The sequence below is a fragment of the Aulostomus chinensis genome, chromosome 9 (assembly GCF_037954235.1).
Source record: "Aulostomus chinensis isolate RoL2024-O1b breed Wild chromosome 9, RoL_Achi_v1.0, whole genome shotgun sequence".
NCBI classification, from domain to species: Eukaryota; Metazoa; Chordata; class Actinopteri; order Syngnathiformes; family Aulostomidae; genus Aulostomus; species Aulostomus chinensis.
The window spans coordinates 28,630,451-28,654,111 of record NC_141328.1 but is presented as its reverse complement, the minus strand read 5'-3'; the positions used below and the strand labels follow the sequence as shown (position 1 = coordinate 28,654,111).

Here is a 23,661-nt window from a genome sequence, read left to right as displayed (position 1 = left end):
ATCTTTCAGATGCTCTTCCTCTGCTCATATTCACATTTATTGAATCAGGGGAAACATCATCAGCTCCTCCATCTTTATCAAGACCCTAATGAAGACCTGGACCTGCCATGTGACTTTAGCACCATGTGGTCGCTCAATTAGACCACAGACCTCCTGACCTTGTCACTGGTGTATTTGAGCATACACTTAATGTCTGAGCGAGCGCGTGTGTGTGTGTCTGTGTGTGTGTGTGTGTGTGTGTGCGCGCGCGCACGTGCGCTGACTTGCCAGTACACAGATGGTGTTTCAAAGATAAATGCAATGTGGACTGTGTATCATTTTTCATCTCCCACTGAGGGTATGGCCCATTATTCCTTGAGGAAACTCTCAAAGTCTTTCAGCAATTTCTTCTCTCTCTCTCTCTCTCTCTCTCTCTCTCTCTCTCTCTCTCTCTCTCTCTCTCTCTCTCTTGCCACAAAAATCCATCAAGTTTCTTAATTTTGAAGTTTAAACTAGAAAATACAAGGAATTTGGTGTTTATTATTTCCAGGTTGCCAAGAGACACTTCTGCAACATTATTTTTTCGTTAGCACCCCATTAGTTTCCAATTATTTATCATAATGTGTCCCCCGTTGAGCGCTGTGACATACACACACACACACACACACTGAAACATTCTGGTCATATTGATAACCTTGATGGCTGACCGACCCTCCAGAATGTGAGCACATGCACATTAAGGATGTAGATTCCCGTTATTAGTTAAAGGATCCTTATTTCAGATCGAGTGACATCTAGTGGTCGAGTTGGAAATGGCAGCTTGTCGTCTCGGCCCTCCCTCAGGAAAACCTACGGTGGCTTGCAGGGTTATTCCATTTCTCAAATCTGGGTTGTCAAACTTCTCACAATTCAGCATTGTAAGCACCAGCAGATACTTGTTCAGAAACAGAAATAGAAACTTCATTGCTCCACGCATGGGCGTGATGTTGTTGGCCTGTCAATGGAAGTGCAAAATTCGATCTCGATGTCTGTTGGTATCTTCATCATGATGGTCAGCTTCCAGGTTTATTGCTCAGCTGCTGTAAATTAGTTGTGCAAATGTAGTTAGGAACACATGTAGTTGTATAAAAAGGGATTCCACGCAAAGGCAACAAGCACAAATTTAAGAAACGTGAAAAAGGAAACAAACGGGTTTGAACTAAAGCACAAAAGTGCATATGCAACATACTGTTAAAGTCTTAAAATGACAAGCTGCTCCTTTACATCATTCTTTCATTTAAAAAAACATTTTAATACATCCATCTTTTGTCTTTTTATGACAGCAATCATCAAAATGAATGCACAGTCACACACACTCGCACACACTAATGATTACCATCCCTGCTATATGTGCACCACGCTGTAACCAGGCAACCAGCTTCTGCAGCACAGCATCATGGGATACCCCTGGGAAGTGCGCCGAGAACGTCAACACTAAGGCGACTATGAGGGAGAGTGAGTAGAGGGACGGATACAGTTTAAAACACACTTAAACTCACAGATTGTTTCCTTTCATAAAATTCCCAGGATGGCAGTTGTTGTTTGTCGGCGCTCAGCTGTGTGTGATTCATGATGAGTGTGTGACATTCACCACGGGAGAGAATGGTGTTTTTGTTTGGTTAACATTTGGGCCTCCGGAGGAGTTTGCTTGACTGATACACTCACACAATTGTCATAGATCGCCTTCAAGTGACTGGATTCCCCAAATGTTTAAGCTGTGACTCATGTGCTGCATCAACAGCCCTGACAAGCAGAGAAAAGTATCCCTCTCTTATTCATGCATTTTTGACTCAGCGGGTCTGTGTGAAACTCGTCCCTGTGACCGTGAGTCTTCCCCTGGCCGTGTCATGGTCGACTATTCATCGCTGTGTCCTGTGGACCTCAAGCTTTAGCGTGTTAGTGGACAAACATAGCAGGAGCAGCGAGGCGGTGAGGCAGGATATCCCCTCTCTGTCTTACAGACTTCCCCTGCTCCTCTGGCGCACATGCCGAGATCCTTCCTCACCCTGTCCTCTTCCTCCTCCTCTTCATACTTTCTTCGCTGTATTTTTTCTATTTTGCCTCCTCTGTCTCGAGCATCCTTCCACGGAACACGCTTTTCCTCCTTCCTTCTATTCTCAGTCACACTCACTGCCGTCATTTTCTTCTCACATCTCCACCTCCACTTCACACTTGTCTCATCTTCAGACAAACTTTTTTGTACACACAGGAACTACAGAAACTACGCATATGTGTGTGTGTGTGTGTGTGTGTGTGTGTGTGTGTGTGTGTGTGTGTGAGAGAGAAAACATAATGGCAGAAAGTGAGAATGCACACACATTGAATGGGAGCTGTTCCTCTTAAAGTTCGGATACAAGTAATTCAAAGCAGCAGTACTTCTTCATCTCTCACAGTACTTTTCCTATCGAAGCTGGAGACCTCGTATAACCTTGTAAACATGCATATAATATACGTGTGTGTGTGTGTGTGTGTGTGTGTGTGTGTGTGTGTGTGTGTGTGTGTGTGTGTGTGTGTGTTCGCTAGCATCAGCCCGTAGAAATATAGTGGTGAATCTGTATGAAGCTGTTTAGAGATGCTAGGGCAAATATACTCATGCAAAGTAGAGACACTCTCCGTCTCCCAGGCCGCCTGTCTGTCTGTCTCTCTTTCTCTCTCCCTCATTTCACTCTGTCTTCTCAATCTATCCATTCATTCCTGTATCTCTACTTGTCTCTCTTTCCTTTTACTTAAAAGTGTCTCTATGTGTGTGTACGGAACTGTTTGCCTGTCATCGTAGCAAATTTCCCAGAGTTTCGGCCCAGCGGTCAGCCCACAAACACGTTGACTCCCTCCACACAAACACACTTCTGCAACATGCTGAATGTGCTGAATGTGCAGGCTAATACTGAGCACTGGCACCCATCACACTCCCAAACTGCCAGCTTCTCTGATGTCAGGCCAGATTGCTCAGGTCAGTCACACACCCTGCGAGTGTGTGAGTGTCTATGTGGGGAGGGAGCGAGAGAGAGAGAGAGAGAGACATATATTAAGGTGATTAGACTGTGGAGCCAAAGAGACGACTACTGGAACAAACAAGTAGCTGTGTGCTGCCAACACACACTTCACCTGTGTGTGTGTGTGTGTGTGTGTGTGTGTGTGTGTGTGTTTGTGCGTGTGCGCACTGATGCGTGTCCTTGCCCCACATGCATCCGTGTGCCACACAGACCTGCCTTGTGCGTTGTCACTCTCATTTGACTAACCTTAATCCCTCATCAGGGAGGTATAAGAGCTGACGTACAGCCCCTACTAGCCTTAAATTACATCTGGTACCCCTCTACTTGCCTGCTAGCAGCCCCAGAGCACCCATAACTGTCACTTCACCACTTCAACATTGGCTCTTTATTAAAGTTACCGGGTTCAAATGAAAGGCCGTCATACAATAGCAGCCAATGTGTGGCTGTGTTTGTGTCTGCTGCTGTATTACACTCACTCACTCAAGGCCTCTTGGGAATTACGATGCATGTCACTCACAACTTTGCCCTCTGTATTCTCCTATATCCCAGTTTTTGCACTTATTCCCAAAGTGACAATATTCTATGTAACATTTTTACATGGTCAGAAAAATATATGTTTCAGGAACGATACTGTTTACATGGAGTGGCGCTAATTTAATCTAGTAGAGCTACTGTAATGTAAAACTTCCCCATGTTACTTGGACACAGTACTTTCCTCTCATTTTCAGTCACACTGCAGTCCAACCTGAATGACGACATATTTAATTTTTATCAGAAAAAGCTGAAAAAGACCAAACTCTGAAAATCCAACCAGAATATGAGAAAATTGGTTGTTACTTTCTGCATAAAGTTAAAGTTATATGAAGTTATATGAAGTTTTTATGATATACACAGGTATTGGGATTTTATTATCTGTATTGTTGTTTCCCGATCATAAAAAAAAATGAGTGAAGGCGAAGAGGTCTTGGGAAAACTTGGCCGATGTAGACTTTGGCTTTTGCACCAATGCTGGCATATTTTAACAATGGCCAATAGCTGCCAATCTGATGGCGCACTGATATTTTTGTGTTTCCCTAGTTTACATGACCCTTTGTACAGTGCCATGTTTTTAATAACAGTGTCATATTAGTGTGCATTGCCATGTCAACTGTCAGCAGTGTGGATCCTGTCAACAAATGAGATGTTTTAAAGGAATGTGAGCAAACAGGGGCGTTGCTTGTGTTAGCTCTGGTTAAGCGTCAAGACATTTATGCAAACAGAAAACAGGCATTAGCTCAGCAGCCTGCTAGTCTGAGACCTGATAACATCATAGCTGCAGGCGCACATGAGAAGTGCACTAACGGTAAAACATCCAGAGCATTAACACTCCTCCAGCTGTCCGGCTTAGAGCTGTGTGGAGACAGGATGCATTTATGATACTGAAAACAGGTGTATTGATTATTAATGAGCAGCGATGCACCTAAAGTTCATTTTATGCTACATCATCTCTAATGGAAAACCAAAGCAGATGAGAAGGACGAAATCATGCTGTGGCTCTGTCTAATATGTGTTCAAGGGAATTGTGGGAATCGACTGTAGAAGCACAGTTGAGAGTTTCTCTGGTGTTCATTGAGATCCTTGAAATGACGCAGCTGAACATGCCGGAGCGAACTGAGTCCCTGGATGGGAGCTTTAGTGTCTCTGGCCTTGTCTCATCAATGTGACACATTCACAGAGACAGACTCACGCACACACACACACAAACACACACACACACACACCAGTGGACGGACACAACTCTCATTTACGCACCCACATACGCACGCTTGTTTTCAACCACCATGAATGAGCTGAAGGACAGAATGAAATTGTAATTAATCTGTAACCCGGCCCCTGCAGGGAGGAGGTGACACACTGGAGGTCTGCAGGAAGGAAGGACGGAGGTAGAGGAGAGGAGGAAATGAGAGGAGTGATGGGGATGAGTGGAGGATTAATGTTATGCAGGTGGATGATTATGTGAGGTCTGCTGATTGTTAATTGATGCAGAATGTGAGACTCGTTTTGGTGCGTGTGATGGTAAATGTGTGTCCTGTTGATTCTGCAGATTGAATCAGTTTAACACGGCCTCTCGTGATTGCCACTCATAAGAAAATCTGGATGTGAATGGAAGAATTGGGTAGCTAATGTGATTATGTGATTATGAATGATTGAGCGTGTGTGTGTGTGTGTGTGTGTGTGTGTGTGTGTGTGTGTGTGCGTGCAAAATATTTCATCCACCACCATTTCAGTCACAGGCAGCTGAGTTAATATTCTTTTCTTCCTTTCTTTTCAAACGTAATAAGGGGAGGGAGGAAAGTCAAAGCGAATAAAAACAAAAGGATTATCTGACAAAGTGGAAGCAGAGAGCAAACAGGGGAAGAGTGATGCGGGGGTCTCGTTCTCTCTTTCAGGAACACAGAAGGACTGAGTTTGTAGGAGATGATGGTAATTTATAGCCAATCCCTTATGTTAGCGCTCACTGGTGTGCAGCAACACAGCATCTGTGGTGTGTGTGAGGGAGAGAGAGACAGCGAGAGAGAGAGAGAGACAACAAGAAGGAAGGAAGGATCGAAGAGGAAGAAGGAGAGGGAGGGTGAATGAGCCAACGGGGGTAGAGTTAGCGAACCAGCGTGTGAGGGAGGGGAGAGGGGGATGTTGCTGCTGTTGCGAATGTTTCTCCTGTCAGTCGGCTGCTGCTTGCCTGGGGAGCAGGAGGGAATACAGAGCAGGAGAGAGAGAGAGCGAGGCTGGTCAGCGCCGCGTTGCGTTGTGTTGTAGCAGCCCTATTGTCATCGCTCTCACACTGAGGGAGTGGATTTAGACGCTGGATACAGATCTGCAGCTCTATGGATTACCACCAGTGAGTACGGGTGACTGCTACTGCCACTCTACTTACCCACTCGTCATTTTCAACAGAGGGGTTAACCCACAGTCTCACACAACAGGGAGTCCGGCTAGTCTGGGTTGGACCACCAGAGACAGCAAACCAGACTGGCATTTCTACATCATTCTTTCTCCTCTTTTTTCCTCCATTTATGTCGTTCTGCTTGTGTGTATTTGAGAATGTGCCACTGATGCTGTTGCTTGGCTCTCTGCAGGAGGGATGCTGGAGGCTAATGTGGCTAACATTAGCATGACGGCAAAGCCCAGAGAGCTGGACCTCAGGTCTTCTGCTGTCTCCAGCCAGAACTCTTCTGCCCAGGCCATGGCATCTAGGAAGCCCCCGGTCAAGCCATCTGCTCTGCCCCAGGGACCACCTCGTGCCGCTGGGTCAGAGCTAAAGGTCTACCGGCCAACCTCTGGATCTATCCCCATCCCCATCCCCAATCCATCCACGCTCCGCAAGCAGCGGTCACTTACCAACTTGTCTGTGCTGACTGATGCTGAGAAGAAGCTACATCTGTATCAGTCTCCCAAGTGGAATGATGAGACCAGCCGCCCTGGCACATGCACCAACAAAGCAGGCCAGACTAAGACAGGTCAGGCTGGGGCTGGGAGACCCCAGCTCTCGAGAACACTTTCGAAGTCAGAACAGTCTCTTTTCCAGGGAAAGCCCAAAACTTTTTGCACGCCAGCTGTGACATCTAATGTGGGCAAGCCGAGTCGGATACCTGCCCCTGGTAAACCACGGGGACCTTACGCTGAGGTCAAGCCGATCAGCAAGACCTCTGACGTGGGCCAGAGTGCAGGAACAGACCCTGCTGAGCACCCAACTAAAGCCAACACCAACGGAGCAGGTGGCACTGGGACTAATGGGAAGAAACCAGGGGAAAAGGGAAGATCTGTGGCTGTGTCACCAGAGGAAAAGAAGGAGAGGAAGGTTGAGGAGGGTGAAGATGACAAGGCCTTTCTGAAGGTGGACCCAGAGTTAGTGGTGACGGTTCTGGGGGACCTGGAGCAGCTGCTCTTCAGCCAAATGCTTGGTGAGTCCACGAGTTCAATACCTGCAAGACACGAGAACACACAGGGTCAAGCACCACCAGCCTCCTCTCCTCTGCTCTCCTCTCCTCTCCTCTCCTCTCCTCTCCTCTCCTCTCCTCTCCTCTCCTCTCCTCTCCTCCACGCCCTAGCCATTCCCTCCATCTCAAACATCCACAGTGAATTTTAAATGAGTTCAGCCTCTCTTGCTGCAGACCATAATGTAAAGTGTGTTTTCAAGTGCTCTTTACAAAACGGTGGTGCGAGCCATCGCTGCAGTCAGTAGGTGGCAAAAATCCCTGTTTACAACACGTTAGCAGCCAAACAGACTTTGTTGCTACGTGTAAAATTGATTAATGTTGTGTGTGTTTGTGTGGATGTTTATGTGAACCTGAGTGAAGCTGCTGAAGTAAGCATTTCCAGGGTTGGGGCTGTGTTGTTGTTGATTCATGAGCAAGCACTGGAGTCTCAAATGACCCACTGCCACACTGAGCTACGTATACATTACCCTCATTATGTTACACCCTCAATAACATTTCTGATATTTTTTGAAATATGCAGTAGTCAAGAGTCCAAATTGCATGTTCCGTATCATTTGAAACCATCCACTCGTTAATGAAGGCCGTGTGAGCGGGACTGGTGGGGAGTGTGTTCTCAGTCTGTAAATAAAACGCCTGCATATTGAGTCAGGCTTCGGTCACAGTGGGCTACATATTTAGCCTTGCACCACTCCCTCACACCCTCCTTCCCTCCTCCCCTCCAGTTCTATTGATCTCCGGGCCACTAACAGATGGTCACCATCCACCCCCAGCCTCACCACCTCCCCCAGTTACCGGGGGCAACGTGTGGGAGGAGAGAGGGGAATCTGGGGGGGTGGTGGCATGGGCAGGTAGTTAGCGTCAGCGTGCTGCCACACACACAATTACTCACTGAAGTGAACACATGCACTCACACTGTCATCGGGGGTTGCGGAGCTGCTGCTAACCGGGGTGTTATTGTGATGAGTAAGTTTGAGGTCACTCCACATCTGAACCTGCATCTATGGAACATTATTCATTCATACACACTCTCGTCCTCAGAGATGCCAGTGAGGACGGTAGTGATATGCAGAAATGTTTATTTTTGCTCATCATGACCTGTCTTTTCTTCTCTAGTAGACCTCAACGACACAACCTCAAATAACGTGTGTACTCTTGCCTCTGCAGTCCTGTGTGTGTGTGTGTGTGTGTGTGTGTGTGTGTGTGTGTGTGCGCACTGCACATGGAGTGTGTATGTGGTGTGTGTTTGCGTTTGACCTTGTTCCAGTCCTTGTTTTGATGTTGCTGGCCACACCTTTGCCAAGCAGCCAGTTGGGGATGACGGGAGATGGAGATGGTAAAACATAGATGGAGCTCAGAGTGAGGAACAGCACAAGAATTGAAATTAATGGAGGAGTGAACAAAAAAGACAGGACTTCATTCATAGAGTGAGATAAATATTGTAGTGAAATAATGGTGACCTAAATTTCTACCTGGCAGTGAAAGCCTGCAGCCTGCCAGAGGTTTGTGATCGGAGCCCCAGCAGGTGTGTGGGTTCTTTGTGCGCCTACACTGGTGCTTGTGTGTTGGGGTTAATTGTAACCTGCCCTGTCGCTTGCGGCTGTCCTTCCATCCTCTATCATATCTACCTCTCCATTTCCATGGGGACATGCAGCTAATTGGTTTCTGCTCCATGTGCTCTGCCACAGGAAGATAGATTATAGATGTTCAATGAACTACTCGCTGTCTTCCTCTCCTTCCCTTCCTCTTCATCTGCCTTCTACATACATGATGTGTCCCTGCGCTCCACGGCATCGTAACATAATAAATCGACTTAAACTCGGTCAGAGACTGGTACCCTTGCTAAGGGAGGTACATCTTAGCTGTTAGCTCTGCTAGCTACAGGGAGTAAAATGTGTGCCCCCCTCTGTCTTGCACATGTCATTTTGTGTGACAGCTAGCAGCATCCACTGTGACACTGTCCTTTTGAGGTTGGCCGATAGTCACTGGCAAAGAGGCTGCTGAGGTCTAATGGAGATGTATAACTAAGACCATCAGCTACCAGACATCCTGCTGTGTCTGGGACTGTTTCAAGCCGGTTGTGCAGAGTCCTGATACATATCTGTAAAACAATCACATGTCCCTGTTTTCAGAGCAATTACATCACAGTCATGATGAATGTGATATATACTTGCCTTTAGTTTAGAAAGATGGTTTGCAGGGCCTGTCCATTCCATTATTATTGCTTTACCCGATAAGAACAAGTATTAATTCAACACTGTTTTATCCATCTGTGTTTCAGTCAATCAGTGTCAGTTGTGAAGGCTGTTGATGCTGCTGGCTCGTCCTGAGAAAACTTCTCTCTTTGCAAGCCAGAGTTGAGACGATGGTGTATGGGTATGTGTCGCGGCATAATCTGAGATCTTTTCGGTGTTGCAGCAATTTCGGTCAGTGTATCTGGTGTTAAACGTTTATAGCTCCATCATGATGCGCTTAGTTTCAGCTGCCGTTGTTTGAAGTGCAAGAATAAAATTAACACAGCAGAACCTTTGTGGTGTTATTGCAATACAACACGGCCGCACCAGTGCAGAAGTATAGACACTCACAAATGGAGTGGAGAAGGTGGAAGGCTCCACGTAGCCACTATGCACAGATGCGGATGAGCCTTTCTTGAAAATGCTGCAGCTGTGGTGGTAGGTGTGCTAAATGCTGAAATATCGTTCCGTCCTGGTCAGATCATCCATGATGCGGGCATAAGTTCATACGTGTGTGAATGTGAAGGAGAATTAAGGGTCTCCATCTGGGGGTTCTCGTGGTTCCCAGGCTGACTGACTGTGTGCGTTTATCTTGAGAGTAACTTGATTTAGTATTAGTGTCAGTATTATCTGTTTTTCTTTTAATAGGAGATGTTTAAGCACTGAGTGATGAAGAGCTTTTGTTAATTGGATGTAAGGAATTACTTGAATGGAGCAGTAATCCTCCCTTAAATGCAGCATGAATTAAAACATATCTTGTTAACCTCACTAGCATCCAGGCTGAAGCAAAAAAAAAAAAAAATCACCAAATCTCTTGAAATTCTGCCAATAACGTGAGTCAAGTAATAAGAACCTTCTGAAGAATACCCTTTGCTGGCTGCAGGAGTAATCAAAGCATTGAACCTCAGATGTCTCCCACTAATGACACCTCTGAGTCCCATCCAGCACCCATAATGAGGTGTATGTGAGAGGGTAAGCCCCCTAAAGCATTGGCCTTTCCCAGCATGGGGCAGCCACTGGTTGGAGAAGCTCCAGTCTAAGACACCAGCAAGCACTTGGATTAGTTCCAACATCAAGATAATGAAAAGATTCAGCCCCATTCCACTAATCCCAGATCTATGACCCTGCAAAAGGCCATCAAGTCTCAAATGAATTACAGATTAAAGTCCAAACGACATCTGTTTGGGTGGAGATTTGGGATATGAGGTATCAGATGGAGAATATACTGTAGATTTAGGTTAAAAGATTGGGGATGTGTGATTCTAGTGTTGGTCAAGCACACAGGAGAAAACAGGGAACTGTGTCACTTGAGTGCTGTGACACATGAAAGTTCCTGTATGTGGCTTGGACTACCGGTGCGCTTGTTACTTGAGTGAGACAATGAGCGTGTGGCCATGTTTGATCCTGCGTCCTCGTCAGTTGTCTCTCCAACAATAAACCCTTCAGAGAAATCGCTAAAAAAGTGGAGACACACACACAAGCCTGTTCAAGAGCACCGCAGGAAATGCTTCTTTCTCTCCTGTCTTGTATTTTGGCCTTGACTGGGTATTTCTCATCCCCATGTTGCGATCTGGGGTGCGGTCAAAGCGGCTGCTTCCACTCCGGGCTTTGCTGACTGAAGGATTCAGGGCAGTCCTCTTGTCGAGGAGGCGTTGGTGACAAGCCAAATAAACACAGACGCCCAAGGAAAACGAGAAATGAAGCAACCCTCCAATTCTCTCTGGCCTCCTCTTCCTTGTCCTCTCTTTCAACTCTGATGTGAGTTGACGGGTAGCAGTGTTCTGTCACCATCCAGACGGCAGACGGGATATTTATGGTACAAGAGTTTCAGGAGGACGTCTCTTTACTATGACAAGAGTTTTGTCGCCAGGAGTTTTCATGGACAGGGAAAACGTGTTTATATATTTTCCTTTGTGTGTGTGTGCGTGTGTGTGTGTGTGTACGATGCGCTTTGGTCAGTCTCTGAGGACTTAATGTAGTAGCCATTGCATTAGTGCTGTCTGTTTCCTGCCATCTTCCTCAGAAATTGTATTAGTACTGTCTGTATGTGAGCTTATGCTTCTGTGTGTGGTCATCTCATCAGCTCTTACACACACACACACACATCAGGAATGGCACTGTTGTATGTATAAAAAAATGAAGCCATCAGTGTGACAGAGTTGTACTTTTATCTTATATAAGTTTGGAAGATTGAAATCCTAATTGATGAGTCTGCAGCACGTTCTTATCCGTACAAGTGATTTAGTTAAACGTCGCAATGAAACACAGGAATTATATCAGGTACTCAATATAAAATACACATCTGTACAAGTAGGGGTGTTTGGTTGTGTTGGACCAAACCACTGACACAGCATTATGTTGCACCAGTTCCACGTGATCAATACTCTGATAGAAAACATCCATATTTTATTTAGACAGCTGGTGCTTCCCTCTGTTGCTATTCAGTGTGTGACTCTGCACGTTGCTGAACAATGTTTCAGCTCAGTTGTCAGATTCTGTGGAACTGACACCACAACAGGGTGTTAAATACACGGTCCTGCTAAGGAGGCAATGTAGGCCTGAGTGTGTTAGCAGGATATCTGTGGTGTAAATATTACAAGGAACAAGTGGTTCACTTGGATCAGGATCTGAAGACTCCTCCAGGCGAGCAGCGGTGTATGGATCTTAGCGTTACTTAGCTGTAGCAGCATTTCACTCTGACATGAATTGCGTATAATTGGACGGTTGCTAAATGCCAGTGCCTCCAACATGCGACCTGATATCTCTGTGACTGGATATCTGCAAGGATAAGGTTTAAGGCACTGTATTTTCATGTAGTTATTATTACTATTAGGTTATAATTATTGCAGAACCCCCCCCCCCCCCCCCACGCTCCCCCAAAAATTGGTGTTACATGTAAGCAAATCTGTCATGACATCACCGGGTCTCTTGTCTATTTTGATGATAGATTCATGGTCCATATCCACGCAGCCTCCTGAGAGGAGGGATGGTCTCTCTGAGTCATCCATCATCCCTCCATCCATCCATTTTCTACCACTTACCCTGTTGAGGGTGGTGGGGGTGGAGCCTATCCCAGCAGCCTTCCCCCTGGACAGGTCACCAGTCCATGGCAGGGCCAACACATAGAGACAGACAACCATTGGCTCTCCCAGCCACGCCTACGGTCAATTTAGAGTCTGGATTAACCTGGTCCCTCTTGATGTCTTTGGACTGTGGAGGAAGCTGGAGTACCAGAGAGAACCCAGCAGGAACAGGGAGAACATGGAGACTCACACAGAAAGACCCCGTGCTGCAGCCGGGGCTCCACCCACAACCTTCTTGCTGGGGGGTGACGGTGCTCACCACTGCTCCACCGGGCCACCCCCTCTCTGAGTCAGTCTCACTTATATATCCTCATATATTGTTGATTTATTGTTTTGCACAATATTAAGTATTGCAGAATGTACTGTGATATTGTCAGTATCACTGACAAAGTATCATGACAATAACTGTGTGGAGATTATTTTAGTAATTGTAGCTGTTTTGTGATAAAACATTTGTTGCCTCTTAAAAAATACTAATATGATGAACCAACTGTGTGTGTGTGTGTGTGTGTGTGTGTGTGTGTGTGTGTGTGTGAGAGTGAGAGAGAGAGAGAGAGAGAGAGATGTAAGGACAAAGGCAGAGAGGAGGGTTGTGTGGGCCGCGTTTGGATGACGACTCAGTCTTCATGTAGTTGTGTTCTATTTGTGTTTCTCTCTTATGAAAGCACTCAGATAAAAGTGTTGATTGTTTCTGGAGGCTGAAACTGCTGCTGGGAAGCATCATCACACACGTCTGAGTGAGTCTCATGACAGTATTGTGGTTTGGCTCACACCAGTGACAATACCAGTGCTGTGTCAGTGGTGTGTCTGAAGCTAGAACCAGCAACCAGTAGCAACAAAGATGGTGAGCACATCAGCACCTGTGAGCTGTTTGTTATTGAACTATTAATATACTGTTGGTTTGACCTCAAGTCACTGGAAGTCACTGGAATAACCCTTCGCCTATTAATTAGTCACATTTGTTTCGTTGCCAATGTCATCATTTAATTATCACACAGTGCTATAAATCACATACACACCCCCGTCAAAACAACAACAGGAAGACGGTCTACTGTGTGTCTGTACAAGAGAAACACCAAAGTGCTATAAGGGGTGTGTGTGTGTGTGTGTGTGTTTGTGTGTGTGTGTGTGTGTGTGTGTGTGTGTGTGTGTGTGTGTGTGTGTGGAGGGGATGCAGACACACATGTTGAAAACACACAACAACCAAGCTGAGACTAAAATGCAAATACAGAAAAATTACAAAGTAATTACAAGGTACGATGAAAAGCAGCAGCGTGAACAACTTAACACAGAGTTGTTGCCCAGTCGAGGCACGTTAACAGCAAACAAACAGAGACGATGGCTCAGCGCTGAAGCGTTTCTAACCACAATAGTGATTAGATAAGTATTTACGTTCAAATTAAACTGTTGCACCAGATGGTTTGTTCCACAGAACATCTGAGAAGTCACACACACAAACTGTTTGGTTAAGAGCCGGCACCTTCAGAAAGACGCTTGGCAGGTGATTGGATGAACCCTCCGTCAGTCCATCAGGTTAACAATCTCACGTAGCAGCCGAAGTCAGAACATATTTTATCCATGGAGAACAATTTTCAGCATAAATCTATGTTCTTCCATCAAAGAAGAAATACTCTCCAGTTCCAATGTACCTGATGCTGTTATAGCGTCCACGCTAACCTCTCCAGGGGCCGCCACCGTCGGTCCGGTTCAGACAAAAACACCTAACTTGACTCGAGACAGGTTCTTGCATGATCTTGTGACCTCATGAAACCAGCTACCTGGCAAGGTGTCAGGTATTGAATTGATTGGGTTAAAACCAAAAATCATACCTGATCATTTTAACTTTAAATGGTTTTCAGGATTCATGACATGCAGTCATCTGAGATCAGGGCTGTATGGACAAATCAGTGTCACGGCTGTTTCAAACGTTCACATTCTTTGTACTTTCATACCACTTCAGTGGCTTTACAGTTCTCTGACAGACTCTCTAACGTCTGTAACTGAAATATCAAAGGGAAAGTATTAACTTTAATCTCAATTTTTATTATTGCATGATTAATTTAGAGGGACTTTACCAGTGATATGACATGAACTAAAGTTCTCCTGCGTCTGTGTTAACCCTTTAAGTGCATGTCCATGTGCTTCATTTGGCACATTTGCATGTGGATGAAACTTCCTGGCTGTCATCAGTTCCTCCGTCTCACCATCACCTTATTAGCTGAACGCTGGGTGCAGACTTGTGAGAGCAGAGCTGCAGCTGCGTTTAAGCACATCGTAAAATACAGTTTCACAGGAAGCAACTGTCTTGAACAAAAATACACCCAAACATTGCCAGACATTATGGTCTGCCTTGGCTTGTTGCTGGGTTCATTTAGTTTGTGGCCAAGTGTTTGCATGCATGCATGCATGCATGTGTGTGCGTTTGCGTGTGTGTGTGTGTGTGTGTGTGTGTGTGTGTGTGTGTGTGTGTGCGCGCACGCTTTTGTTTGAACGCGTTTTGATTTAAATTGAGGCTGAAAGTTTTCATGTGTTGAGAGGAAACATAAAAATGACAGCTGAAAGTTCTACTCTGGACGTCTCACGATGCTGCACACACAGTGAAAAAGGAAGAGGTGAGATGTTCACCCGGTGTTATCTTGTGGTCTAAACTCTTCATCCTCCTCGTCTCTGAGCGGATGGCACTGTGCATTCTAAGCAGATCGGGCCGAGGTTAAGGCGATACTGTGTTTATGTGTGTATGTTTGTGTTCGGGTCAGTATTCAGAGCCAGGTCTGGGCTGAGAGGATAAGAGAGAGAACTTTGAAGGTTTTATCCCTCCACTAAATACTGCACAGCCCTGGATCTCTGTCCATTTGTCTGTTCATGTTTCCTGCCAAGGGACAATTGGGATCTTACCAGTGCTGGAGGCTGTGAGCATGGCAGTAGGTGTGTCCCACTTCAGTGGTGTCCTCCGCAGGCTGTAGCCCCTGAACTGGAACACAACAAGTATCTGGCAGTTGGTCCACCCGGGTCCGGAGACCTCCATGGTTCCCGGATGGTGCGTCCTAATGGCACCAGTGATCACCTGACTCTATCTTTAGTGACACAGATGAACATTAAGTTGCTCTGTCTGGTGCAGAACTGGAGGGGTTGAAGTTAGTTGGTTTATAGCTGAGATCAAAGTGTTTGTGGATTACTGAGCATACAGCCGGGTGAAGAAATCCGTGGATTATACTGGACAATGACCTTGAGAGTTTGCAAACCTTTGCTGTTGTTAGCTGTCAGTCTCCATTAGCTTCAAGCTAAATGTATGTGGCTGGCTCTTTCTGCTTTCTGGAGTCACAAATTCTGATCTGTGAGTGTTTAAAAGACAAAATAGTCGTTGGGTGAAGTGTCGCTTCAAGCATGTAATCATGCTCATGTTAGCATTCAGCTCCACCGCACAGAGCTGCTACTCTTGCCACCACTGACAGCTTGTAGTGTCTTCTGCTTCTTATGTATGTGCACTGACACTCACTGCGTCAGCCACAGCAAGATTTTTACTTCAGCTCCGAGCCATTAAAAACTGCAATATTGTGCTCTGATATTTTCGTGAACTGTTCATGTCAGATACGATCTTGTCGAAATATCCGGTTGCGACATCCTGGTTAAATGGTCGTCCTCAAGTGCATCTGTGCTTGTGCGAGGATGCAGATTTTTGGCACATTCTTGTGTGTTTATCCACTCTGTCCAGATGTGCAGGAATGGCAGCATGTTGTAATGCTTCCTGTCTGAGGTCAGCAAAGGGCTGCAGAGATGGAGGACAGAGAAGGAGACGAGAGAAGACAAGAAGTGAGAGCGTTTTCCATGCTGCGCCATCCACGTCAAACAGAACGAGCCCTCAAGGAGCATCTTGGCTCAGCAGTTGAATATTCACCATGATGAAGGTGAACAGCATTCATGAAATCTACCGCACTGGTTTTAGATTGTGGCCCGTATGCGGACGCTCACTCATGATCCACAGTGGTTAGGGGAAGGAATCATTCACGTCTCTCACTAAATGCAGCGGTAGCCATCACATGATGACCTACTGATTAAATATATCTTTAAAGATTTGCCTCTCGCCATTTTTAGCTTCAGTCACTTCATCCTGGCGCCAGAACTGGTAGAAGTCCTCTTGTTCAGCGCCATCCAAACCAAGACACCTTCACCTGCCCTACAAACACCCAAGAAGAATATGAGGTAAAACGATTAAAATAACCCCAGAGGTTTTACGAGCGTCCTGTCCGTGTGATTCCGGTGCGTCACTTCTCAGGAATGCTGTAAAGAGCGTCTTGTCTTTGCAGTGAACAAACAGTCGTTTGGAGGCTCATTCTAAAGACACGCACTCTTCGCTGGAGGTGTAGACGGTGTAGTAGCAATGATGCTCAACCGCTCCCATCCATCATGTGATAAGGGCACTGTAGCCTGAGGTGGGTTCCGCTGACACTAACGTATGTGCACATGCGTGGACAGGACAGGGACAGATGAAGTCCGGAGGGAAGGAAGGAAAGAATAGAAACAGGAGTCATTACTCAACTCTTCATTCGTATTCTGCCATCCTCTCACTGCCGCTGACACACATGAACTTGTGCTGAGGCACAAGTGGCTCACGGCCGCCTCACACAACAGTGTCGAGAGACGATGCCACACCGCTGTACAAATACGTCGACACAATGGTAGACTGCTCCTGCAAGGACGGAGCCATTAGTGTATCTTTGGGGAGTTTCTGTTTTTCTTTTTTAATGGAGAGGAGAGTCAAGGGCCCCAGGAGGACAAACCAAGTAGGCAGCAAGTTCTCACTTTTATTTTTTCCCTCTGTCTTCTTCACGTCCACAGCGTGCTGATAAATATCTCAGCTTCCTCTGCCTTTCCAATGTCACGTCCATTAAAGATCCAAACCACGAGTGCATTTATCTTGCTAACAAGTGCAGCCAGTGGCTGATGTGGCTCGTATTCCTGTTTCATACACAGATGGTCGGTGTCCGCACACACACACAGGAAATGAATATTGACTCTCTCATGGTTTATTTCACCTCCACACTCCCCATCACACAGCCTGGACCGGACAGCAGGTGAAGCCGAAGCAGGAAGCGCCTCCGCAATGAAGAAACACCACAGGATAACAAAGAGAAAACTTTAACAAATAGATAAAACACTAAAACAACAACAACAACAACATGTATTTATGGGAATGAAGCTGTAATTAAAGGAATTTCCAGGGGAAAGGAAAGATGAAAATAAAATAATAAAGTAAAAACAAAAGTATTTGTATTTAAATGAATAAAAACATGAATGCGAGTGAGAGCGTTAAAGGACGAAGTTGTAAAGAAATAATAGAACATGAAAAAGCAAAACAAGTAAAAATTAAATTGGAAGTCAGATTAAAAAGGAAGGACTTCAGTTTGCATTTAAATGTATCAGCCTTCATCATTTTGACAGCTGAAAACAGCAGTTCATTTAGGGAAAATACTCCCTTTGTATGAAACATTGTGAGGACGTTTTAAGGGTCTGAGTGCCTCAGACAGCGTCGGTCACTAGGAACCGACGAGGATGGATTTGTTTACCCTCTCCTTTAAAGAGTAAATTGTCTGCTGAGCTGCTAAATATCTTCTCTCTTTCACATGAGACAGATTTAAGTCATGTATGTAGATTTATGTCACACCCTTAACGGTGCCAAATGTCTCTAGGGTTCAAAAACAAGTTGTTTTGTGTGTGTGTGTGTCTCTCTCTCTCTCCCTCTCTCATACACACAATAAGAGAGAGAAAGCAGTTGTTCTTATTGCAGCGTTGGTGCACTTGTTGTGGTCGGCTGAGTTTAACTGTCCCTTTCGTCTGCCTGTGTCTCTGGTCTTGTAGAGGTCTGTCTGTCTGCCTCTGCTGGCCGTCTGTCTGAGCGTTGACGTGCACTAGGATGCAGGTGTCATCCTGCTCTCGCAGTACGTGGTCACACTCCAAATAACTGACTGGCTGACTCGTCTCAGGAGTCCGAGTGGAACTTCACGAGGTGCTCCTTCAGTGTGGTCACGGCGCCAGCGAGTGTTCATCAGAAAGAGGCAGGTGGGGCGTAACCTCCCCGACTCATAGACATCAAGTTCACGTGCACACAAGCACTTGAACACACACGCTGCTTAAACAAGATCAGTGTAATTCATGCTCACCCCTGGGGAGCTGACAGGGATATTTGCATCTCTAATTCCCCCACCAAGCATCAACCCCCCTCCTCGTGCCAGCTGGGACCACCGAGGTCAGGTCGGAGGCGGGACAGGAAGTCTTTTACCGACATGCACTCAGCCACATTGGTGCAGACCGTATCTAATCAATTTGACGGCGATGTTAAACAAAGCTCCTTTTAAGGGTAATTAAAACCGTCCAATTAAAGCCTGCGTGTGGCTGAGTGTGTGTCCCGCGTTGTGTTTGCGTGTTTTCGGGGGTCTTTGTTCCTGCACCTGAAGCTTCCTTCAAGCTGAATTTTGGCTCTGACATTTTCCAAGCTGGTCTTCACCGTCCTCCACATGAAGCAGAACAAAGTCCTGTTTTTGTTGATGGATGTTTCTATGACGATTTGATGAGACATTTGCATTGTGTGAATACGTGTGACAGTGAGAGTGAGCAGGATCAGAGCGACTTCACCCGCCCACCCCCACCTCCCACCCCGGCGGGCCAATCAATCGTCCAGTTGTTGGAGAAATCCCACCAGCTTCGTAAATCAGGGTTTTGGTGTAACTTTAGTGTTCCTGTGTTTCCCTGTGTGTGTGTGTGTGTGTGTGTGTGTGTGTGTGTGTGTGTGTGTGTGTGTGTGTGTGTGTGTGTGTGTATACATTGTTCAGTTTGCAGCTGTTGTTGAGATTGACACTGCCCCCCCCCCACCCCCACCCCCACCCCCACTGGCCAGCTGGACTCATTCAACAGAACGTTAAGTGCTAGAGCAAAACGTATTTTGCTACATTCTTATAAATATGTATATGTGTGTGTGTGTGTGTTGAAAATTCTGTACACACACACTCATGTATACATACTTACAAATATGAATACAAGCAGTATTTTCAACTGCTTGTATACCTTTGTCCAGCCTGTTTTGGCAGTATATCTGTTCTATATCATCTTGAAAAAATCGGAGTATGTGAACACGACAGGCGTTCAAACTCAGATTAAAATAAAATCTGCCGGAATGAAAGATTTGGACAGGAGGATCTCTGTTACTGAGTCATGGTTACAAAAGTACATTTACTCTTTTCATATTTTAACAATGGGATGAGTTTCTCCTTTTCTTGTAGTATTGTTGCATTATTTATACATTTTATTGCATAGATATATTTTATGTATTATTACTTCTGTTATTCCTCGATGTGTAACTTCAGAGGTAAGTTTGAATATGTGTTGATGAATATCGTAGTAATACACATCAGTTCAAGTACATTAACTTCCCTTGAAGTACTCCTCTTGCTGTGTGCATCTGGGAGTCAGCTGGCCATTTCTAATGGTCTATTGAACTGGATGAAGGGACTGGCGGCCACCTCACCATTATAACCCCCCCCCCCCCCCCCCCATAAAGACGGCAGAGGGCAGAGGTCAAGGGGCGGTGTTGGCGTCCCGATTAGCTTTATGTCTGTTTGATAGAATCATTTTGTTGGTGTCGTTTTCTGAGCTCATTGTGAGTTTGAATCAGACCTTGCTGAGCCCGCAGCCCTGCCAGGAGACACGTCAGCGCCGTTCGTATCAGCGTCCTGCGCCGATGACGCGGAACAACAGATTTTGGCATCAGGACGTTCTTGAGCGCTGATACTCAGTGTCTCTATCTCAAAACATTTAAGCTGTTTTGGTGTTGAGATGATTTGGACAATCTTATTGTCTATCATTGTATTCAATCTTCCAACCCCCTGGGGGAGTCTTCCAGGACACACACACACACACACACACACACACACACACACACACACACAAAATACCCAGCAGTCTATCTTGATAGCGCAGCATGGAGCTATGTGGCCCAATCTGAGCAGATTACAGCATATTAGGGGTAAAACAAATGCCGACATGTTCCCTGGTGGGTTTTAAGTGAGAACGGCTTTTGGTTCATTGAGCGGTGGGCCGCAGTGGCCCGGGGCACTGAGGGGGCAGCAGGGCACTGTGAGGGGGGGTCATGACCTGAGAGAATATTGTCATGTGGGGGTCTGAAAGGGCTCCTGATGATTTACTTCATCACTGATAAATCTGATGATTATTTCTTTGGTCCGTGACACAAAATATGAATTGTTTATTTTGCCAATTTGGCCAGGAAAAAAACAACAGTTGTTGTTTAATTTACTTTTCTCTCCTACCAATTGGAAAAAAAAAAACTTCTCTCACACAGTTCTGTCTTGTCCCCTCTTGTGTGGTTTATTTTGGTGTAATCCCAGAGTGGGATTTGGAATTTTTGTCAGATTATCTGGATTCTGAAGGCTTCCTCTCAGCCACTTGTAGAAATCAGTTATGAGTGATATTTTTCCGGACAAATCCGATCAGATTCCTTCTGAAATGGTTGATGTAATGTTTCCTGAAGTCACCTTCATCATGCACTTGATCAGGAGTCTCATGTGTGATGTAACTGTAGACATTTCTGAAGAATTAATCTGGAACTTTTTGGCAGTTTATTTCTGATTGGATGTAGTTTTGCTGATACTGTGCTCATATTGCGCGTCCGCGTAGCCACCGGGGCTGAGGTACACACGCATGTGTTTTATCCATTTCTGTTTTTTAGAATGAAAACTATTTTTGGTTGCTCGTCAGACTAAGAAAACCATCCCAGGACATCAAAGTGTCAAAAGATTTTGTTGATTATCATGAGTGAAGGATTAATCAGTGATGAAAACAATGTTCCTATGTGCAAATGTATCCATATGTAAGTGTTTCTAAGTGTCTACTACTAATTATACAACGGTCTTCTCATCTCTAAAAATATTTCTTTGTGTGTGTGTGTGTGTGTGTGTGTGTGTGTGTGTGTGTGTGTGTGTGTGTGTGTGTTTGCATCCCAGACCCAGAGTCCCAGAGGAAGAGAACCGTGCAAAATGTCCTGGACCTACGACAGAACCTGGAGGAAACCATGACCAGCCTGAGAGGGGTGCAGCTGAGTCACGGGTCAGACACACACACATGCACACACACACACACACACATGCACACACACAGACAAAAAGTGGCTGAACAAGGCAAACAAGCCTGGAATGGTTGGGGGAAAAGAAGAGCGGCGGTTGAGACGAGCAGGATCTTACTGGCGCTGCTAACAGCGTGCGGGGGTGTGGCGGTTAAACGCCTGCGAGCTCTCTGATCAATATCAGCATCCCTGATAGACCGGCAGCTGTTGGCCTGTCATTCTCTGCCAGCTCGGCTCTCCTCCTGCGATGGTTAATGCAGAAGTGAAGCAGGATTAGCTCAAAGCTGACTTCAAAGACGACCCTGCCGATGCACGACTCACACGCACGCACACCACACCACAATAACGTGATGATTGAGTGAGTGTGGCCACATGTGTGTGCCTTCTCACTTCCTCTGCTTCCGCTTGCATGTCTTTAGGTTTTGTCCTTGAGAGTTTCCCGTGCGTCTCCTGTCATTTATCCTCTCTCCATCCCTCGGTGGGAGCTCCCTACACGAGGAGCAAATCAGCAGATGGTTCCCTGCTGGAATACGTTTCCTTTGCCATTCATACTTTATTGTAGTGTAATAACCTTGAATCGCTTTCTGTGTCCCTGAAGACATTTTCTGCTTTGTGGCCTACTGCCTGACTGTCGGGGGGAATTTCCTGTCAAAACAAGTTGTCATATTTCCTGTGAAGCACAAGTGTTTAGAGCAGAAGATTTGCATGAAATAAAACCAAAGTAGCGGTGAGTGAGTAAATTGTTGGGTCCCTTATTAGTAATGAGCAGGGAGGTTGTGAGCAGCGTCCTCTCACTATTCTGTGTCAGTGAGATTTGTCGAGATGATTCTTGATCCTGTTTTAATGTACCAGGTAAATGTGGGCACTGTCACACAGCTGGAGACGAGTAACTCTTAATATGCTAATTGTCGTCGTTGCCAGCTGCGGCGCTCAGCGGGTAACACGTGATAGTGTGATAGTCGCACAAATGTGCAGGGCCATGAAGTTTGAAGCTTAGTGCGGAGCAAAGAATGACAAAGAGGAGTGTTTGCTGACAGGAAAGCAGCTTGGAGACGCACATTACTGATGCATTTGTACAAATACACAAAGACGCAGCGCACGCACACTGGAACGCATCCTCCATGAACCCCCCAGTTCTCTAGTGAGGTGGTCAGACGGGGAAAGGAGGAGGAAATGAAAGCTGAAGCTGTTTGGTGCAGGGTTTCTCAACCACTGGGCTGGGGCTCACGGATGGCCTGTGAGTGTTCTTCAATGGGCTACAAAATGTTTTCAAGTTGAAGCTCACTTTTTTGGATAGAATATAAATCTTGAAATATAATGGCAAGTATAAAAATGATGTTATTAGTTTTGTTAAATCCGCCACACAAGCTAACCAAAATAATACAGAAGTTCTTGAAGCACACACCCATAAATTATTGTATTCCATTTTCTGTGAATATTTTGAGTTTTCGTCAACTTAGAAAGTTAAAACATGCCTCCTTTCGGCTTCTCTAGTGTCCTGGAGGGAACCACGTGCTACGACAGCGATGAAGCTGCCGCGTTCTCCATTTCCAGTCTATCAAATCGCTCCTCCCCATTGTCATGGCGCCAAGGTCAAGCCAGTCCACGTCTGCAGGCGGGTGACGCTCCCTCCACAGGTACCACTCAGTCAGACATCCCCCTGAGGATCAGCCACTCGTCTCGCGTCCATCTCATCGAAGCTCTGGAGGACTCGGACCCGGCCCTGCTGAAAGGAGAATACCTCAGTGACAGTGACCTCGGTGGAAAGAGTCCCAATGAGGACGATGAAGATGATGTGGACATTGACGACCTGGGGAACGGGTAAGAGGTTTTCTCTTTATCGTGATGCATTACTTTGTAATCAGGATGGTAGCAACCAGGACTCTTGAGAAGTCCTGGCTCCTGCCAGCCCGCAGCCCATCTAGAAGCCCCCCCAGCATCAATCTGGACACTGGCACTTGTAGACACCCCCCCCCCCAGTGCAGCTGGCATCACTGTAAACAGAAACACATCCCCATGGCACCAGTCTGGGATTGCATCATAATCACCCCTCGCAGAGATCCCCTCATCACATTCAGCTGCAGGCCTGTTAGCGAAGCCCCCCTCACTGGGCTGGCTCAGTCGAGCGCCCAGCAGAGCTGGAAACTCTCATTAATTCTGTCCAGCCAGCACGGCATCAGTCAGAGCTGTCGAGGTCAGAAAGTTTCTCAGATTCAAGGTTTTCGTGTT

The 23,661-nt window shown here is 46.0% G+C and overlaps 1 protein-coding gene across 8 annotated transcripts in view; it reads left to right on the top strand.

Annotated features, from left to right (window-relative positions):
• Positions 1-23,661, top strand: part of nav1a (neuron navigator 1a) — a 113,729-nt gene that overhangs the window by 42,875 nt on the left and 47,193 nt on the right. For 7 of the 8 annotated variants that reach the window (XM_086214872.1, XM_086214878.1, XM_086214877.1 and 4 more), the window contains 3 exons: positions 6,128-6,952; positions 21,314-21,416; positions 22,927-23,253. In XM_086214872.1, the coding sequence (XP_086070998.1) occupies positions 6,128-6,952; positions 21,314-21,416; positions 22,927-23,253 (1,255 nt within the window). Of the gene's footprint in view, positions 1-5,727; positions 5,890-6,127; positions 6,953-21,313; positions 21,417-22,926; positions 23,254-23,661 lie in introns of those variants that run through there. The other variant, XM_086214879.1, reaches the window with a different exon arrangement.